This window comes from Biomphalaria glabrata, chromosome 1 (genome assembly GCF_947242115.1).
Source record: "Biomphalaria glabrata chromosome 1, xgBioGlab47.1, whole genome shotgun sequence".
Taxonomy (NCBI): domain Eukaryota; kingdom Metazoa; phylum Mollusca; class Gastropoda; family Planorbidae; genus Biomphalaria; species Biomphalaria glabrata.
Genome location: NC_074711.1, coordinates 3,184,511 through 3,200,973, shown reverse-complemented (window position 1 = coordinate 3,200,973; position 16,463 = coordinate 3,184,511). Strand labels below are relative to the sequence as shown.

Here is a 16,463-nt window from a genome sequence, read left to right as displayed (position 1 = left end):
GAACTGTGGCAAGCTTTCCCTCTCCAGAATTGGCTTGATTAGCAACACCAGATTCTGCCCCGTCTCAAGAAGAAGCTAAAACCAGTAACTCATCTGGGCCTATCCATTGCCTTCCGAGACATATAATATTTAACTATAATATTTAACTATAATATTTAACGCATCATCATACATGTCTTTACAAATAACAAACACACACATACGTTGATTCATTTGTTTAGTACAATTACAAAACAGACATATGACTGGCCTGGTACAATGAAACCTTGGTCAAGTTTTAATGGTCATAAATGACTGGACGGATTAGTAAGGTTAATATATAAATAATTATCACAGATTAAATACAGTCAATCAATTTCATGTGTAATAAAGTTCAAGCAATGTTAAAACAAAGATAAAATTACACAAGTTTAAACCCAGACCACAAAGTTCTAAACAATGTCAGTCTTATACAATCGTCTCAATTCTGACAAACTACTCCCCGTAAGACTAAGTAAGATATGTCTTGAAATTTTACAGCCATTAGGCATCCTAATCTGCTATTGTTCATAAAACTAATAAACAAGATTGAGTTACTATCAGGTTAAACTGAAAGGAAAAGCATATTTAAAACAAAACAATATGTTGAAAAATATTATTACAAATTAAAAAACTATTATGAATATTTTTAAAACCATACAAATTACCATTCTCTGCGCATATTTTAAAAATAGCCAGGAAACCAAACTCAACCCATTGTTTAGTTGCAGTGGTGGCCAACCTTTTATAGCCTGGTAGGCGTCCATATTTATAAAAAGTATAACAGACCCGGAGGCGCAGTGACTGAGCGGTAAAGTGCTTGGCTTCCGAACCAGGGTTCAAATCCTGGTGAAGACTGGGATTTTTAATTTCGGGATCTTCGGGCACCTCTGAGTCCACCCAGCTCTAATGGGTAGGCCCTACCTGACATTAGTTAGGGAAAAGTAAAGGCAGTTAGTCATTGTGCTGGCCACGTGACACCCTTGTTAACCGTAGGCCACAGAAACAGATGACCTTTACATCATTTGCCCTATAAACCACAAGGTCTGAAAGGGGGAACTTTACTTTTTTTTTTAAAACAGACCCAATCACAGTAAAAAAAAATTTAAAAAGTTGAGTTCAACGGAAAAAACTTCTATAGCTTCTTAAGGCCCTGTGAGCAGAAGTTTGGAGGGGCCAGAGTTCACCACATCAAGGTCTGATATGGTCAGGATAGTTTGGACATCACAAAAGAAATCTGCTCAGAACTGAGTTCCATGGAGAGGTGTGGTTGCGGCCCTATGCTCCCCTTGGAGTGCAAAGGATTAAGTCAAGTCAAGTCTAGTCAAGTCAGTTTTGAAACATACATTTTTTTTTCTCAGTAGTTAGACTTGATTTATGAACAACAGAATTAAATTATGTATTCCCAATATGAGTTAACAACATTACAAGAACATTTTCTCTATATATTTTCTTATGAAACAGCTAAAATCAATTTGGGTTTTTATATCTAAAAAAAACCCCAAGTACATGTTTATAGAACAACAAAGACAAAAAAAAAAACAAACAAAAATCAAACAAAACAGTTTCAGATCATCAACACAGTTTGGCTTGTTTATTGGTCTAGTCATCAGACCAGTCCAGGGCTTGTTTATTGGTCTAGTCATCGGACCAGTCCAGGGTTTGTTTATTGGTCTAGTCATTGGACCAGTCCAACATAACAATGAGAAGAAGAAAGAAGAATCAAGAAAACTTAACAGGAGACACCATCAATTATTTTTTGATTGACTGTAGCTTCTCTTTCATTCTTTTCAAAGTGCCTGACAAGGAAGAGGAGGAAGAGTGTCTGCGGAAGTTGTTCTCCTGAGTGGATGCCACCACATGGAGATCCTTGTCGCTGAACTCACTTAAACATCGCTTTAAAGACAACTGGACATCGGGTTGAGGCTGGAACCCATACTCATGGTCTCGAAATATTCGCAGCTGATCAACTGCTTCACTAATGGTCCTGAGGAGATTTGAAAATATTCATTAATGTGACTTAAAGCAAAGTGAAGAAATTAGGTTAAGGAAAGAACTAATATATGGCAGCAGCATTTAATATATATATATACATATATATAATATATATATAGTAAAACTAGATTGTAAATGTAAGTATAAACACTCTGTTAATAAGTAAATGCAGTCAGTTTTGTTGCTATTAAACTTAAAAGAAAATATTGGAAATAAATTATTAAAAAAAATTCACAAACATTTAGCCATGTATAGTATTAGAAATGCCTGGGGTCTGGGTTTGAATCCTGGTAAAGACTGGGATTTTTTATTTAGGATCTTCGGGTGCCTCTGGGTCCACCCAACTCCTATGGGTACCTGACATTAGTTGGGGAAAGTAAAGGCGTTTGGTCATTGTGCTGGCCACATGAAGCCCTCGTAAACTGTCGGTCACATAAACAGATGACCTTTAAATCATCTGCTGTTAGATTGCAAGGTCTGAAAAGTGAACTTCACTTTTTTATTATATTAGAAATAAAGTCGCCGTGGCTGAAAAAAATTTATGTCTTATAGTTCATCAGAGGATGCTGAAACATTCTGATACCTCATTTTGTCCCATTTGTACATTCCATTAGCCAAAGTAAAACTGCCAATTTCCAACTGCTGGATCTGCAAAGCTACAAAGAGAGCACTGGGAATCGTTGGTTGGAGGTGCCAGTCTTTTTCTGAAATGAGCCAGGTTGACTCACTCTTAAGTTTAACCTGTGAATGTCAATGGTCAGAACAGAAACATTTCAATTTTAGTCAATTAGTTGGAAAAATGGGAATAAAAAAAAAGTCAACCAAAGATATAAAACAAGCAAAATAGAAAAAAAACTTAAAAAAACAACAACAAAGCTTATCTAAAGGGGAAGAACTCTGTCCTTAAAACTATATCTACCAATAATGTACAAGTTATTTACATTATTCGAGATCAAAGAAAATAATTAATTACAAATAATTAATTGACTAATTTATTTAGAGAATTTTCATTTATTTATTCATGTTTTATTAGGTAAAATGAATAATTGTTTAAAGTAACAACTAGATCAGAGAATGTGTGAGGGAGAAATATCCTTAGTTATTTAAGGGGACAAAACCCAACAATACTCAGAAAGACACAAAGATAAAGGCACAGTATTTATTCCATATGCTAGGACAAATTTGTACAAAAGCTCCTTCTTCCCTAGCGCTAGAGCGTGGAATGGGTTCCCTGAGCTAGCCAGGAAAACCAGTGACTTTGCAGAATTTAGGTCATTGGTTAATATGCATGGCTAAATGCATGACGCGTAGGATGTAATCATCTTCTTTTTTGAAGTAACGTCTGTATCATTTAAGATAAGATGTCAGTATTGCTTTTCCATAAGATAGATTCATTTTATTTGTTAAGTATCTATTTTAAGTTATAACAACAAAACAAAAATAAAACCTTAGTATTGTTGAGGTCATTCATATAACCAATATACTTGGCAGGTACATCCTTCCAGACTGGTAATTGTTTGACTACCAAGTTCTCAAGGCCATCCAATATGGACAGAGCTGTGGCAAAATTCCTGACATTTAAGCACATCTGGGCAATGGTCAGAAACTTGGTCAGTAAGTTGACTTGGGACTGCATTCGTGATACACAAAAGCAAAGGTCAAAAACAAACTCTAAAAAACATAACACAATAAGAAAGATCTAGCAATTTTTATTAACTCTATATTAATTTATTGTTAAATTGAGTCTAGAAGCTATTATAGCAACATTATCTCATCTGCAATCTCACAATAGATTTAAGATAACTGATGATGTATAATGACATGTTCAATCTAATACAAGTCTACGATGAGAGATGTTGATGGAATGTTACACCCCTTTCAGTAACTCACATAATATTGTATATAACCTCTCTTTAGGTATATTTATTTAGTAGGAAGAGTTATGCCCATGCATAGGGGACACTTTTCTGTGAGCTAAGATTGTTGATTAAAGAAGCTAGTTATTGGTATATATTCTGAAAATATCATGTTTTATAAGTATCTATCATAACAAGAGAGAGTAAGTCTGTCATGAGTTAAAAGTAAATAAATTTGTTATTTTTATGGTAACATTATTATAAATTGCACGCAACAGGATAAACTAATAAAATATTTTTCAGAAATAAATTTAGCAAATGTTTCCCCCTCAATTAAAGTTTAGACACTTCAGGACAAAAGTAAAGTATCAATAATACATAAAACACTGAACCGTAATTTACAAATACAGAAAAAAAAATGCCTAAAAAATACTTAGAAAAACACTTTTAATAAAGGCAGATTTCTTATTCCATATTCTAGGACAAATTGGCCCAAGTGCTCCTTCTTCCTTAGTGACATTCAAACATGGAATGGGTTGCCTGAATCAGCCAGGAAAACCATTGACGTAGTAGAGTATAATTCTAGTTAACATGCATGACTAAATTAACACAAGAAATGGGTAGGATGCAATTATCTTCTCTTTTGAAAAAAACATATAGTAACTGTATAGTTCTAGCACTTAAAAGTACATTGGAGACAACAGTTGGAAAGACTGAAAGAATCACACTTCATCCATCTCTAGCATAGAACAAGTTGAAGGACTGACCTTGTGAGAGCCACAACTAAGTACTTCTACTGACACCCAGTGAGCCAGCTCATGGGAGTGTGTGATCATGTCAACGAGCCTAGACTGAATGACTGGATCCCCAATGAACAAACCTTTCTTGGGGCTGCTAATTGTCTCTGACTTCCTGTTGGTAGCAAGATAAGAAATTATTCACAGCTCACTCTGTATTGTACAATTAGTAGTTAAATTATTTTTTTTTACAAAGCTTATATTAGATCTGTCTGTCTGTCTGGTAAAAAGTTTCTACACGTTAGTTATTTCTCCCACACCCATTCTCGGATCAAGTTGAAACTTCGCACTAATACTCATTGGCATTGACAAGACATGAATGAATAAAAAAATTAACCAATTAGTCAATTAACTACTATTAGTTAGTTATTTAGTTTGATACCAACAAGGGTATTAAATCTGACCTATTCAGACAATCTTTCAGTATTAACAAATATGTAGGATTTGGTCCCTTTATATAACTATTCATTAATATTATGTCTTCCACACCCTCTCTCGAATCAAATTGAAATTTATTTCTTGTACCTAACAAGACATAAATCAATTAAAAAAATTTACCAATTAGTCAATTAATTATTGGTAATTAATTATTTTGTTTGATATCAATAAAGGAAATAACATATACATTATTGAGAGATATAGTTGTTGTAATGCAGAGTTCTTCCCCTTAGATTAGCTTTGTTTTATAAAACAAAAGTTTTTTTGATATATTTTGCTTGTTTTAATTATATGATTATTTATTAGTACCAGCAGTGCTTTTTTTTGTAAACAAATAGGTCCCTATCTTTTAACTACTAATAAATTAATAATAAACCTTATAATTCAAGAAAAGTAATAATTTTTTCCTCACATTCAAAAAGGTGCTGTTACGCAGCACTGGTGCGTACAGTCACAAAAAAAAGCTCTGAGTACTGGTACTACAAAACTGAAATAAATTGTTGTTATTTAAAACCATTATATGTAACCTATTCAGATTAACAGTATTGACATGAATAAATGACAAGCAAGACATGTAATCATTTAATAACCGGAATTGTGGCTGATAGCAACAGAGGATGATATTTTAGGCACCAGAATGGCTAAACAGCAAAACTAGGTCATTACCTTGACATTGATGGAGTCCTAAGGCCGGGCATAGACAGGGCCACGCCCACTCCTTGACACTGAGAGTTTAAAAAGTGTACTGGATGACACTTGCGGAAAAATTCCTACAAATAAACGCAATAACTGGTGAGTTATATGAATTGATACCTTAATATCTAAAGAACATGAAGTTTGAATCTGAAATGTATCACTGTTCACAGCTTAAAGAGGCATTGGTCATAAAGATGACAAAAATGAATAACTGACACGCACCTGCTCCAAAAGTGTCAGCTGTTCTGCCAAAACATGAGCCGAACAATCAATGACAGAAAACTTTTGAGATGACCTTTGAACCTCAGTACAAGCATTCAACCTCTGCTCTGATTTAGTTTTCCCTAAGCGGTAGCTTCCCTTGCTTGGTTTAGAAATCTTCAGTAAGGATCTAAAACTGTTCCACTATAAGAGTAAATGTTGACTGTTAAATCAAAATATTACCTAAAGGTTAAAAAAAAGTTGTTTAAAAGCCTGAGCTTCTATCTTTTGAATAAACTTATTGATTACAAAATTATGAAATACTTTTTTTTATAGGTAATTAATACAATATACACTACTGATATACTTTATACAAGCCCTACTAAAACTATATACTAGCACTAGATGTTTAACAAAAATCTATGCTTGTCATTTCATGATTATAAAATCTAAGTGATAAAAGTAGAGAAAAAACTTCACAGTGAAAACACATCTAAGAGCAAGTATTCCTTTTAAAAGATTTAAAAGTTATTTAAAATCAGCATTACATATCTAATTTTAAATTAAATCTTTTCTGTGTTTATATGTTAATTTAAAATATAAAGTAAACAAAAAATATTAGATGACACAAATCCCAATTATATATTAAAAATGAAAAAGGGCATTTAGCTAATTACAGTTAATTTAAATTAGTATGCAGACTTTTTGTTTTTCTTGTAGGTTAACAATCATGCAACATTTATAGAAAAATTACACATAATTGACACCACAAAAGTTTTTATATTTTTTAGATAAAATTAGACAAAATTTGTGGCATCAATAATGCAAAAAGAATATGTAAATGTTGTTAAAACTTTGGAGCAATTAATTTATATACTACAGATTGGTGAGTTAATTGTTGGTTACATTGATTGATTAGTTGAGTTAGTATGGGCTATCTAGTCATTGTTATAGATATCAAAGCTTCTAAGAACATAACAATTCTTTATGTCACCCTACTCTGCCCAACAATATGAAATATCTAGCAAAATGAAACTAAAATTTTATGTGTACATTAGACTAATCTAGCAAAAGTTGAAGGCTGAGCACTAAGGCTGAAAAATTCAAGTCTTTGAGAGTAAATGCTACAGAAAAATGCTGGGTGTCAGATACCAGAAAAGGAAGACAAAAGAGTTTGTACTTTTACATGAGTGATCTTGAAACATGACATACTATCGAAAGTCATTCTTCAAAGTGCAGTGGGGGGAGCAGGAAGAAAGGGTCGTCCAAAGAAAAGCTGGCTGGATAACATAAAAGAATGGACTGGCCTCTCAACATTCTGCTAAGAACAGCTGCTGACCAGGAAAAGTGGAGGGATTTGTCACAGCACCCTACGATGAAAGTCTAAGAGATGATAGAGCGATGTCATGGACTGAAAGGACAGTCCATAAAAAAAAGCAGAGTGGACACATATGATAAGTGATGTCATAGACTGGGAAGGCAGCCCATTAAATTAGTGATGTCATAGGCTGGGAAAGCAGCCCATTAAATTAGTGATGTCATAGGCTGGGAAGGCAGCCCATTAAATAAGTGATGTCATAGGCTGGGAAGGCAGCCCATTAAATAAGTGATGTCATAGGCTGGGAAGGCAGCCCATTAAATAAGTGATGTCATAGGCTGGGAAGGCAGCCCATTAAATAAGTGATGTCATAGGCTAGGAAGGCAGCCCATTAAATAAGTGATGTCATAGACTGGGAAGGCAGCCCATTAAATAAGTGATGTCATAGACTGAGAGGACAGCCCATTAAATAAGTGATGTCATAGACTGGGAAGGCAGCCCATTAAATAAGTGATGTCATAGTCTGAGAGGACAGTCTCTAAAGTAAAGATTTACAAACTTAAATTTATGACATGGGCACTTCAACTAACCAGCATTTAAATCCTTTATTTATTTTCAAATTCATTGCAAAAATATCCCCACAAAAACCAATCAAGATTATATTGTTGAAAAAAAAGTATTTCACATGCAGATTTGCTAAAAATTTAACAAACTTAATTTAAACTTAATTATTTTCGAAACATTATCAGAAACTAAAATACGTTATAATGAACAAGTACAAAATAAAAAAAAGAATACAACATTTATACTTATTGTAATCAATGTATACACTTGTTAAATCAAACCTTGTCATCCATCTAATATTGTGATCATAGCAATCAGCAGAAATAGCTACTTCTTAACTCTTATATATATATATATATTTATGTTTGTATGTACATATGTATGCACACATATTTAGATAGCCTAGTAGTTATAAGTTGATACTGAAAGATTTATGAAGAAAGGATCCCAAGTTTTACTGGTGTACTTTATATTTACCTCCAGCATCCAATCAGATTTAGACTTACAAAAACAATAAAAGGTAACAAAAATTAATGACTAGTGACTAGGAACAACAAGACCTAACTTTTAACTCATTAGCTTTTATCAGCATAGAATTTCAACATTGAATTCTTGACAAAGCAAGACAACTGAGACAAAATCTGATAGTTAAATTTTGCACACAAAAAGAAATAAAAAAATAGAACAGTGAACGACAATTCAAAATGTTTCAGCTTTTATTATCATTAGAATTCAACTTAACCTGTGCTATGAATGAATTTTGTTAGAACAAATGTTTGGTAATAGCATGAAAATAGACTTAAATGACTGGTTGTCATTGGAAAAAAAAATTAGGGGACTAATTGACTAATTGAGTTTATACCACCACTTCAGTCAAGTACTATTTCTTTCCCTTGGAAAGGGGACTAATTAAGCTTCAGTATTTCTTTTTATTCTTTGAGATACCAAACAAAGTAATTTATTCCCAATAGTTAATTAACTAATTGGTTAATTTTGTTTGTTGATTCTTGTTTTGTCAGGTAAAAGAAATAATTGTGCAAAATTTCAGCTTGATCAAAGATTGAGTGTCGGAGAAATAATGTCTACAAACATTTGGCCAGACAGATAGATTGAGTTGATATAAGCTTTGATTGTTTCACAATCTACTGCAGTAGGAGCTAATGAGTTAACAGACAGGTATGACCTTTTTCACATACAACAAAATAGTTAACACTTTTCTTATATTCCTTAATGCTTAAAGTCTTTATCAAAATGGAAAATTAGAAATGACTAACTTTTGCAATGAACAAGGTAAGTAATGTTCTCACTTATTCCCCCCCCCCCCCCCCCCAAACACATTTCTATTTCCTCTCATTTTGTTTGTTTGAGTTAAGGCAGGGGTTAATAACTCTGTACTTACTCTCATAGGACTTGATAAGTGCAAGAAAAATGTGTCATCTCCATCCTCCTCATCTTCCTCCAGTTCTGTCATCAACATCAACTCAGAGTGATCTCCCATCTTACAGGCAGAACACAAGCTAAACAGATTGTCTGCCCCTTCCACCTTCAACTCGATCTGTTGAGTTAGACAGAAATGTACACTAATGTTGGGATCAAACTAAGGAGACATCGGTAATATCAAAGTCATTTTATTCTTACAAGTGTTAACAAGTCAACACAGAAACTAATTTTATGCCTTTGATGTCTCCCTATACCTTATATAGGTTCTAAGACTATGAGATCAACCTAACCTGCTCTTTGATAAAGTCCACAAGTTTTGACACAAGTTTTCTGTCTGTAGCAAAGTCTATACTGTAGTAACCCTCCAGCCAATAATGAAGAAGGTCTAGAGATCGTCTCTCCACATGGGTCAAGTTGACATCTCTAGTTTTAGTACTAATCACAGAAAAAAAAAAAAGAAAAGAAAATACACTTTTAAAAAATAGTCAACGGTAAGCATCTTTTAGGGATAAAGACATATAAACCATTTAGATAGTTTAATCATGCCTGAACCTTTTCTTTTTTAACAGTTTAAAAAAAAAAGAAAAGAAATGTGCAAAATATAAAAAATTAAAAGTAAAAAAATAAAAAAAAAAAGGGGAAGAAGTCTGCTTTTAAAAACTATATCTATTAATAATGTACAAGTTATTTTCCTTAATATCAAACAAAATAATTAATTATCAATTAATTGTTTTTTTTTTTATTCATGTTTTGTTAGGTACAATAAATAATTGATTAAAGTATCAACTTGATCGGAGAATGCGTGAGGGAGATATAGGATTAGCAATTATTTAAGGGGACTAAACCCAACAAATTTTCCCTTGGTATCAAACAATATAATTAATTATCAGTAATTTATTGACTATTTGGTTATTTTTTAAATATTATTATTATAGCTTTTATATAGTGCTACTTTCATGCTTATAGCATGCTCAGAGCGCTTTTGGTCCAATCTCACTTGTGGACCAGTGGGGGGGAGGGGGTATCTAGGAGTTGGTTTTCAGCCTTTAGGCGCTCAGTAAACACAACTCTACCCGAGTCGGGTGTCGAACCTCGAGCCCCCTTCTAGGTAGCCAAGCCAAGCCAAGTTCAAGCGCACTTGGCCTCTCGACCACGCTTCTTATCTTGCCTATGCCAATGAATAAATGTGCGAAGTTTCAACTTGATCTGATACTGGGTGCGGCAGAAATAACATGTACACAGTTTTTACCAGACGGACAGAATTGATATAAGCTTTGTAAATAAATAAAAAAAAAATAAAAATAAATTCTAATGCTGCTACGCTATGAAAAAGATGCTTAAAAATTATATAATAAAAACAATAAATTGTAATTTAATCAACAATAATAGGCACCTTTGTGACGAGTGACACTTGTCAAGTATAAAGGTCAAGAGTTGGTCAGCGGTCAGTATATATCTAAAGCACATCAGAAACTGGTGGATGTAGCCATCACTCAATGCAGACCTACAAACATTCAGACAAAATTTAAGTCATTGGTTAACATGCATGACTACATGCTAAGATAAGATAAGATACTAAGATAAGATAAGATAAGATAAAAAAGATTTCAACGAGTCAATGTAGACGTGATTTAAAATTAGCCAATGTCTTTAGTTTTCATACAACTTAACATGCGGAATGATTCAAGACAAAGACACTCACGACTTATAAAGGTAAGACATTAATCCTCTTGGTGAGCCAGCTTGTAAGACAGTCAATGGATCAGAGTCTGGAGTGGCAATGGTGCGGAACTGTAAGGGAAGCATTACAAATCACTATAAAAGATTGATGGCTCTTTAAAATATTACTAAATAAATTTTTTTTAACATTTTAAAATTTGAAATATTTTAATACCAAAATATATTATGAGACTGAAACATTTTATGTTTTGAAATATTAACACTTCTAATTATTAAGTCTTGCAAGTAGTTATGAAAAAAAGGAAGGATTTTCAATTAAAGATAAAGTAAAAGTAGGGTACCCCCTTTCAAACCTTACAATCTATGGGGGGAGATGTTGTAAAGCTCATCTTTTCTAAGGCTGACAACTAATGATGGTGATGTTTGGCCAGCACAATGACCAAGTACTTCCCCAAAGTACCCCTTGGAGTTTCAATATTCTACTGTTCGCCAGTCTTTGAACTTTGAGACCCCTACTCGGCTTGGAAGCTTAACACTTAACTATTGAGTCCACTACCTTTTCAATTGAATATTATGATTGATATAAGCAATATATAAAATATAATTTACTACTAGCCTTGTAGCACTGTAATATTTCTGCTCAAATTAAATTAATATAATTAATATCATTGAAAATATATTTCAGTCATTTTGAAAAAAATACTTTAGATACCCCTAAAATATGAATAGAACCAATATTTTTTTTTGTTTTAATGTTATTATTTTTCAGTTGTTTTACACTTTAGATATCTTAAAACATAAATATGCAAACAGTAATTTTGTCGGGTCACCGTATTTAATACCAAATTCAGGGTTACTATATTTTTACACACATCATACCTGCAAGTAGGGGTTATCTTTACATGGCTGAAACAGCAGACTACCATCACATGCACTAAGGGTGTAGAGGAAGCAAGTGTTGAGACCATTCAGCTCAGCTAACAACATCTGTACTTGCAAATGTATAAATAACAAACTTACATAGATAGCTTACTATAGTTTCCCAATCTTTTACACTATAAACCATAAATTCAATTTAAAGAAAGCCATTTGATTTTTAAAGCCATCATGAATTGCAAGGACACCCAGGTCAGACATGTCTAGACTCTTGGCTAAAACTCTAACACGTCTAGACTCTTGGCTAAAACACTAACACATCTAGACTCTGGCTAAAACTCTAATCAAGGATCTGCAGTTAAGAGGGGGAAAGAGGGGAGGTGGTGAAATTGCAATAATTTCAAGATGGAAGGCATATCCACAAGCAACCTGTCTAGTCATTATGTACTCAAATCCAGTTTTAAAATGTAGAAACCCATCTAGAAACTTCATCAGCGATTTGAAAGAAAGGAAACATTCTCACCCCCCCCCTCGAGTGAAAAAAAAAGAACACAAAACCAAAGCCTATTATACAAAATATATTTTAAAACTTTTGGCAAGGGTCTGATAATTTGATAATTACATAATGGGGCTGGTCTTATCCCCAAAGACAATCCAGCCCTGCTTAACAGTGTTATGATTTTTTAATTCTAACTAAAATTCATATTAAAAAATGTAGCTCAAATATAATTTGAAAGTCTGTTTAAGGCAAATACAAGCAGCACATACTTATATATTCACATTTTTTAAAAAACATAATGTTATAACATTTGTAAAATTGCAATAGACTGATATACATTAAAAAAAATTTTTTTTTAATAAAAATAACTGAAATCATTTGAAGAAAAAAATTTTTTTATTAAAAAATGTCAATTTCCCCCTATCTTTGCCAACAACAAAAAGATTAATGTTTTACATGAAACAAAAGGACAAGCTATGCAATGAAAAGATGCAATTCTAAATCATTTTGAAAAAAAACAACAACAAAAGATCATTAACCTGGAGATGAGTTTGACACATCAGTAAAAAGGACAATTTGTGGGCAATGTCTGACAATTCCTTCAAAGTCTGATCACTCACATGTTGATCACCTAAGTATTAATGACAATAATAGTTTAGAAACAAGAAAACACACAGTGAACAGTTGAGTTGTTTTTAAAATTAATACATGACAAATTAATGGGTTACAGTATTTAATGGTACCCCGTCAAAATAGCGCTGACAAAATAACGCAGACAAAAAATCATAAAATATGAATAGAGCCAATATTTTTTTATTTTAATGTTATTATTTTTCAGTCGTTTTGCAGGAAACACTTTAGATACCGGTATATTAATACATAAATATGCAAAAAGTAATTTTGTCAGGTCACCATATTTAATACCAAATTCAGGGTTACTATTGTTAATACCAAACTCACAGTTTCTATATTTAGTAGTAACGAATTCAGGGTCACTACATTGAATACCAAATTCAGGATTACTATATTTAAGGTCTGGACAAATGTGTAGGCACTGTAGTGCACTTCAGTTCATTTGATTCATTAAAAAAATTAACACATGTACCGGAAGATCAAAATTGGAACCAGTGAAATCTGCCCATGTGGAGTGTCACCAGAGAATGCTGACCAGGTCCTACAAAACTGCTCTCTTTACCAAGAGGCCCGTATAAGACATTGGCCCCAAATCACCCAAATAGAAAGAAAATTATACTATATGGAGAGCTCCCTGATTTGGAAACCACTGCATGGTTCATCTCATGTATTGGTCTAGTCATTTGAACACTCCTAACATAACAATGAGAACGAAGAAGAAGAATTAAAAGATTGTTAATAATGGTCAAAGAATTTTAACACTGGAAACAAGGTCTTAATTACTGTGGGTAACAGTGACATCATATTAAAAAAAAAGGTTAAAAAATATATTTTTTTACAGGCTTTTAGTTTCCAAAACAGTTTTATTGTGCTCGGATATGTAAATTATAAGTTCTCCTTTGTAATGATGCTTTTTTATAAACCCATAATGTATATAAAAAAAAAACTTTTAAAACTCAATCCAATCCCTATTATTTTTTTCTTTCAGTAAATGATTTTCCATAAGTAACTTAGTCCTAGGGGAAAATGAAACTATATTTTAAAAAAAAACAATTTTAGGTAATATGTAATTAGCCTAATTTACCATCTACTGTGGAATTTAAAAAGAAAGAATGTTTAAGTAGCAGCTTCACATACAATAAAAAACAAAATATACTTGTGGGATGCAAGGCTGATTGGCTTAAACTGCTCGACAACCTTGAATCCCAACTCAAGCTGAGTTGTGTTGGATGCCTAAAGACTGCATGGAATCCTTCTCCCTGATACCCGCGCCCCCAACAGGTCTATTAAAACATATTGGACCATATTGCATTGAGTATGCTGTATCAAGAAAGATGTGCTATAGAAAAGCAATTAAAAAGAAAATAAACTTATTTATTAAAAAAACACCTAAGCTTATGATCACTGCACACCTTTAGTGACCTTGACACTTTGGCCCTCCTTAAGTCTCCTGTAAAATTTCTGAGATTTTTTCCTTTCTCTCCTAAGAACAAGTATTTCCTGACGTATGCCAGCCATTCGAAGCTCTATGGAAGATTTATTCTCTTCATCCTGACATTTTTTTGACAAGAAAAATAAAATAAAATAAAAATTAATGAAATGCTGCACTTCTTAATCTTCAGACTTGTAGACAAACCTTAATAATATTGTTTCTATATTATATTAAAATGTATGATTCAAAAGTGAGTTTTAACATGACGTTAAAATGTGTGATTAAAGTGTGTGCTTCAAACGAAGACAAAACTGCAGTCGTTAATTCTGAGCTACTTACAATGGAGTTGATAAATGTATTCATCTCTGGAGTCAAACTGAGTTGAATCATAGATGAGTGGTAAACTACATGGCTCCTTTTGACATACTCAAGCAACGGGCTATTTAGGTCCATGTGTTCCAGGGAGCCCATAGAGGCAGTTCGATGATGATTGGCAGAGAATATATCTTTATCAATCACCTTGACCCCTGTTTCCACTGGTTGCCTGCTGTAAACTGCCGACAGGGAACGATTGTATGACATCTTGATACCTGGACCATCTATTTTGGATGTGGGATTGTGATTGACATATGTGTCATTTTTATTTAATGACATTGAAAGATGTGTACTATGACCAAAATGTTTAGCTGTATTTTCAGAATCTTTGTAGCCATTTTCCTCAGCTGTGAATCTGTTGGTAAAGACAGAATTAGATTGGGAGTTGACAGGCTTCAAATCTTGTTTGTGACTCTGTGTGACCTCAGAAGTGATGCATTTGGATAATTCCACTTGGGGCACTATTGGGCTATCATTTTTATTTCTTGTATCAGTACCCTGAGGAGTATAGCTACTATTTCTTTGCATCACTTCCTTGCCATCAGCAATTCGAGGTCGACTAGGGTTCATTGTAGGTAAAAATGCTTGACTCTTATGTGTTCTATCTTTGAAGAGTTCTGCTGATAACTTTCTCATCTCTGCAGACATATGTAAATCGGATTCTGTAAACACGTCATCATCATTATAAGTCTTGGAATCGAATGTGACTGGTGCAGAGGGCGCTCTTAATTGTCTTTGTACTGGCCTTCTGTATGTGTTAGGGTGATGTGCCGGCACTTTCGTCACTTCAGCTGGATCACGCATGAATGCAGTTGAAGATGGATAATTAGACTTTATATTGTGCCATTGCTGTTTCTTTGGATTTTGTAAAGAATGAAATGAATCAGGATAAGGCTGTGAATAATTTGGATGTTCATACTGATCTCCTGAACCTTTTAAATTATTTGGATGTAAACTTTGCTCTTTACTGAAGTTAGAAGAAAGGCTAGTTGAATCTGTTTTAGTTTTAATTGTCTCATAATGGTTAAAAGGGACTTGGTTTAAATGCTGACTGTCTCTAGAGGGCTTCACAGATAATGGATTAGATTGGATGGCAGAAGAGTTCTGTAGTCTGGTAAACACTTCTGTAGAATGGTTGACTTCTCTTTCTTCAGGAGAATAATGTAATGATGGTGGCAGATGTTTGCCAGATTTTTCTTTCTCCTGTGGTAAAGCAGACTTGCCAGCCTGGGTTGTTGTATTGCTTGAAGGTGATGTACTTTTGTTGTGTTCTTTTGGGCTTGGCCTGAAACTGTCTGTCTGTGGGCTAATTGAGTTCTGATGAAACAGTTGGGCTTTAACTGTCACATCCACAGAGCTGGGTTTATTCTGAGACCTGGGGGGAACAGAATGGGTTTATGTACAAAGAAAGTTAACATTAATATTAAAATGACTTTTACAAACTCATTTAATATTCAATTATGACAATAAAAACAAACCTCGACATGATCTTGTCAATATCAATTGCTCATGTGCTGCTTATCAATTAGTTTATCTTTTTACATATTTTTTAGTAAAAAATTATCTTGAAAGTTGACAACGTCCTAAATGCTGAAATTCTTTTGACCAGCAGTTAAGAAGTATTAAATGTTATTGTTGGCTATTC

The 16,463-nt window shown here is 33.4% G+C and overlaps 1 protein-coding gene and 1 long non-coding RNA gene across 4 annotated transcripts in view; one reads left to right on the top strand and one right to left on the bottom strand.

The window, feature by feature from the left end:
- Window positions 1–200: 200 nt before the first annotated feature.
- The window catches only part of LOC106070245 (kinase non-catalytic C-lobe domain-containing protein 1-like), a 63,283-nt gene continuing 47,020 nt past the window's right edge, over window positions 201–16,463 (bottom strand). Inside the window, exons 12-26 of one of the 3 annotated variants that reach the window (XM_056007033.1) lie at window positions 14,783–16,193; window positions 14,424–14,562; window positions 12,918–13,009; window positions 11,883–11,990; window positions 11,026–11,114; window positions 10,717–10,827; window positions 9,614–9,758; window positions 9,283–9,438; window positions 8,361–8,384; window positions 6,023–6,205; window positions 5,771–5,874; window positions 4,637–4,781; window positions 3,461–3,643; window positions 2,597–2,754; window positions 201–2,005 (exon numbers count right to left, since the gene is read on the bottom strand). In XM_056007033.1, the coding sequence (XP_055863008.1) occupies window positions 1,771–2,005; window positions 2,597–2,754; window positions 3,461–3,643; window positions 4,637–4,781; window positions 5,771–5,874; window positions 6,023–6,205; window positions 8,361–8,384; window positions 9,283–9,438; window positions 9,614–9,758; window positions 10,717–10,827; window positions 11,026–11,114; window positions 11,883–11,990; window positions 12,918–13,009; window positions 14,424–14,562; window positions 14,783–16,193 (3,283 nt within the window). In that variant the 3' untranslated portion in view covers window positions 201–1,770. Of the gene's footprint in view, window positions 2,006–2,596; window positions 2,755–3,460; window positions 3,644–4,636; window positions 4,782–5,770; window positions 5,875–6,022; window positions 6,206–8,360; window positions 8,385–9,282; window positions 9,439–9,613; window positions 9,759–10,716; window positions 10,828–11,025; window positions 11,115–11,882; window positions 11,991–12,917; window positions 13,010–14,423; window positions 14,563–14,782; window positions 16,194–16,463 lie in introns of those variants that run through there. The other 2 variants (XM_056007101.1, XR_008774162.1) reach the window with 2 other exon arrangements.
- LOC129922381 (uncharacterized) lies at window positions 5,793–9,727 on the top strand. Its single transcript, XR_008774415.1, has 4 exons — window positions 5,793–5,896; window positions 8,903–9,059; window positions 9,291–9,494; window positions 9,587–9,727. It is a non-coding gene; the product is annotated as an uncharacterized LOC129922381 (long non-coding RNA).